General features: G+C 34.8%; 1 protein-coding gene across 1 annotated transcript; it reads left to right on the top strand.

The window, feature by feature from the left end:
* The first annotated feature begins 1,652 nt into the window (after positions 1 to 1,652).
* On the top strand, positions 1,653 to 3,226 carry LOC144346471 (uncharacterized). The gene is made up of 4 exons (XM_085505947.1): positions 1,653 to 1,677; positions 1,868 to 1,981; positions 2,726 to 3,006; positions 3,206 to 3,226. Exons 1-4 carry the CDS (start codon positions 1,653 to 1,655, stop codon positions 3,224 to 3,226), a joined length of 441 nt encoding a protein of 146 aa, XP_085362073.1.
* Positions 3,227 to 3,444: the final 218 nt, after the last annotated feature.

Below are 3,444 nucleotides of genomic sequence, written 5' to 3'. Positions count from 1 at the left end.
ACAGTTCAAGTGTAATCAGTATGTTCGTTTACATATTAACATTATCTGTGTTCATGTTATATACATATTCATTATCAGTAGACCACGCAATGATATGTGTTATCAAAATTTTTTTCGCTGTCCAACCAGGCTATCAACGCACATGAACGAAAACCATTATAACCGATGCAAAAATTATCTTAAAACAATTGTTACAAATTTGTAAGATTTTGTTTACAAATTTGTTTATGATTTTGAGAAATCATTGACAGTATTATTTGTCGTATCATTTTTGATATCCAAAGTAGAGGAATGATACGTATATGCCTTTACATGATTTACATGTATACAATTCTAACACTGTAGTTATTAACCGTAAAACAGACAATTAATGTCACCTCATCTACAGTGTGATCTCAGTTATATACAGTTATATCCCATACAACAAAGTTACATATATTGTCAGTAATTTTGAAAGCGTGTGAGTATCAATGATTGAAATTCACGTGCACGTGATGATTACTTGACAATTGTTTTGCACTCTATTTGAAATCTTGTATACTTAGTGCTACACCATGTGGTATTTTTACTTTTTTTACCAATGATAAAATTATATATACATTTGACAAAATAGAATTTAAAAAAAAACACATTATATCGATAATCGCATTAAATAATATGACAAAACCGAACACCCTCCCCATGGCTTTCGTTGCGTATGAAAGTTATTTTCACGAATGATGTGGTGTATTCTGCGGCCGTACTCTCACGAGCGAAGCGTAGAACGCGTGTCACTGTCTACATGTTTGTCCGAAATAAAATAATCAGTCGTCTAATCTGAGCCACTGTTCGAATAATAACTCGTGGACCACGACAGAACCAGAACTTGAACTGGACAACTATGATACACAGTTCAAAGTCCCTTCACATAATTGTGCATTGGCAAACATGCCGTGCTACTGTAGCAATCTGCTGACGGAATGACTTCCGTCGACAGCGGTCGTCACTGAGGTGCACGCTACAATTGCGTTTGTGATGTTGCTTGCTGGTCATGGATTGGTTACCGGTTAAAATGTTGCGCATTTCTCGTTGGTTATCTTTATTTGGAACTGAGTAACGCCGCAATGTCGCCAGAATAACCTCCTGGTATCTCGATGTTGATGGTTGCGGCTCCATAGTAATCGCAGTTTACCTGCGGGTGATTATCCGAGAGCCCTTCAACGTGTATCAAACTTAGTTTTCATGTGGTCAACATACATTAAGTTCTCCCAATCGTTGTATTTCATGTGATGTATACCAAATATGCAAAAACTGTTGCTGAACGATTTGAACCGGACAAAAATAGCAGACGAAAATGTGTTTTACAAAATAAAAACAGTTTGGTAGCAAATGGAAATACCATAACTAAATATAATGAATGGTCGAAAGATGTCACGGATTCTCTGCAACTAAATTAAGTTCAGACAGGTGTAATGCAAGTTGTTCTTTCATACATTATATGCACAGCTCTAATAAGCCAATGGGGTTATTTTGAAAATAGCATTGAAATATAAATGAACGCCAAACAGTTAGATGATACAGCCAATGAAAAACAACCGATAATCTGTTTGACACATGGCACACGGCACATGGCAAACTCGTTATAAAGACAAGGCCACAACCATTTGGCCATGATGGCAAAATCTAAAGCGTACAGGGGTAAAAATGCTTTTCCGACGCATTCGCGCAAATATTCAAACTTCAATTGCCTAATAATATATATTTTTTATATTCTATATCGCGCTTTCCTTCATTGAATAGTTATACTTTTAAAACGTATCTACTTTTAAATCAGTATGAGCTGCAATTAACTTTTATTTTTTCCCCTTTAATTATCACAAATTGATAGCTAAGTCCCATGAAAAAAAGTCAACAGAACAACAAATTGAATTATCAGACACGCTCGATTATACAGATAAAAGAAGTGACAAGAGAGCAACTGACCATGCAAGTGTGATGATAGGTATGGTAATGTATGAAAGTCGGCACTATGATTATATGTCACAATTATTAATATAATTATCAACTCGAGTATTTGTTAATTGTTCAGTCCTACTTTTATTTGAAGGTCATATAAATTAATAGTTAATTTGAAGCTACCTGGTAAATTAATATCTAAATATTCGTGGCCGAGGCTGAATCAGTTGCGCGCTTCGCCCGGGAGAAGTGTGTATGACTCCAGTGGCAGTGCAGGAGCAAGCCAGGCACCGAGCAATTTTGAGCAAAATTATCTTGAGATAGAAATTCAAACACTGCATATTTTTCTATATTTAGGATACATTTCAAAAATGCTTTTCAACCCAATAGTATTGGATGTGAGTCATTAATTTAACAGAATATTCATTATTGTTGGACAGATTTACGTAAATTGAAGTTATAATTTACATATCAAAGACAGGTTGCCCGTGTTAAAAATACATAGGCGTAACATTTTAATAAAGATGTATATAGCCATGGACAAAATTGCATAGCTGGCAAGGAATGTTTTCATTAGCTATTGTTGAATCGGCGTTGTATTGTTTTCTGAAGATGTACTGAACTATGGGAACTAACAATTATAAACAAACACGACATTAAAGCGCTAAATCACCACATCCACGTGAAATTTACAGTTACAGTAGAAGCAATTTTTATGTATCTTTTTATTGATTATGTTGCTCTTTTAAGAATTTCATGTTCTAGTTTCAATTATTCTTAACTTTGATAGAAAACAAAGCTGAAATGTTCGATGAATGCAACAGTACGACTGCATCCACAGAACAGATGAGAGTTGATGAAACAGAAACAGAACACGTGGGAGGACCAGTTCAAGTAGAAGAAGGGGGATTTAACATGACTATAGAAGAACAAGATAGGGAAGATACACGTGAGGAGTACAGCAAGGCTGTAGAAAATGAACCACGCCTTTATTTATGTCCATATATTAAACAAATAACGACGATGCGATACAAAACTTGTATTTATGGTACATTAAAGGATATGGGTTGGGTGAGTTAACTAGAATTTCTAATTTAACCCAGAATTGCAGCGACTTTTGTTCACAGAAATTATCTGGTCAACTGTGCAACCACATGATAGAATTTATTTGATTTATATTTATGATATTTTCAAGCCATGAATGTTCATGTTCTTATTGTTTTGTCATGCATTTGTTCCTTATAATGTACAAATAATTCTTCTTCTCTAGGAAAGACGACTTCAAGTTTAACGACTGTTGCAAATCGTACAACATGTCAATTGTTTCATATGCTATCTTTCCAGCAATTTCTGAAAAATGAAGAAAGAGGATGGAGACGTGCAGATGAGCAACGAAGTCTAATACTCGATGATACTGTCAATCCAAAGATTACAGTTAGAGCTATAGTTGGTAAGGGCTGGTACTTTTTACCAGGAGAAAATTCAGTCCAGGTAAGTATATAAATTGTT

Source organism: Saccoglossus kowalevskii, chromosome 12 (genome assembly GCF_978046115.1).
Source record: "Saccoglossus kowalevskii chromosome 12, keSacKowa6.1, whole genome shotgun sequence".
NCBI classification, from domain to species: Eukaryota; Metazoa; Hemichordata; class Enteropneusta; family Harrimaniidae; genus Saccoglossus; species Saccoglossus kowalevskii.
This window is presented reverse-complemented; position numbering and strand designations above follow the sequence as displayed.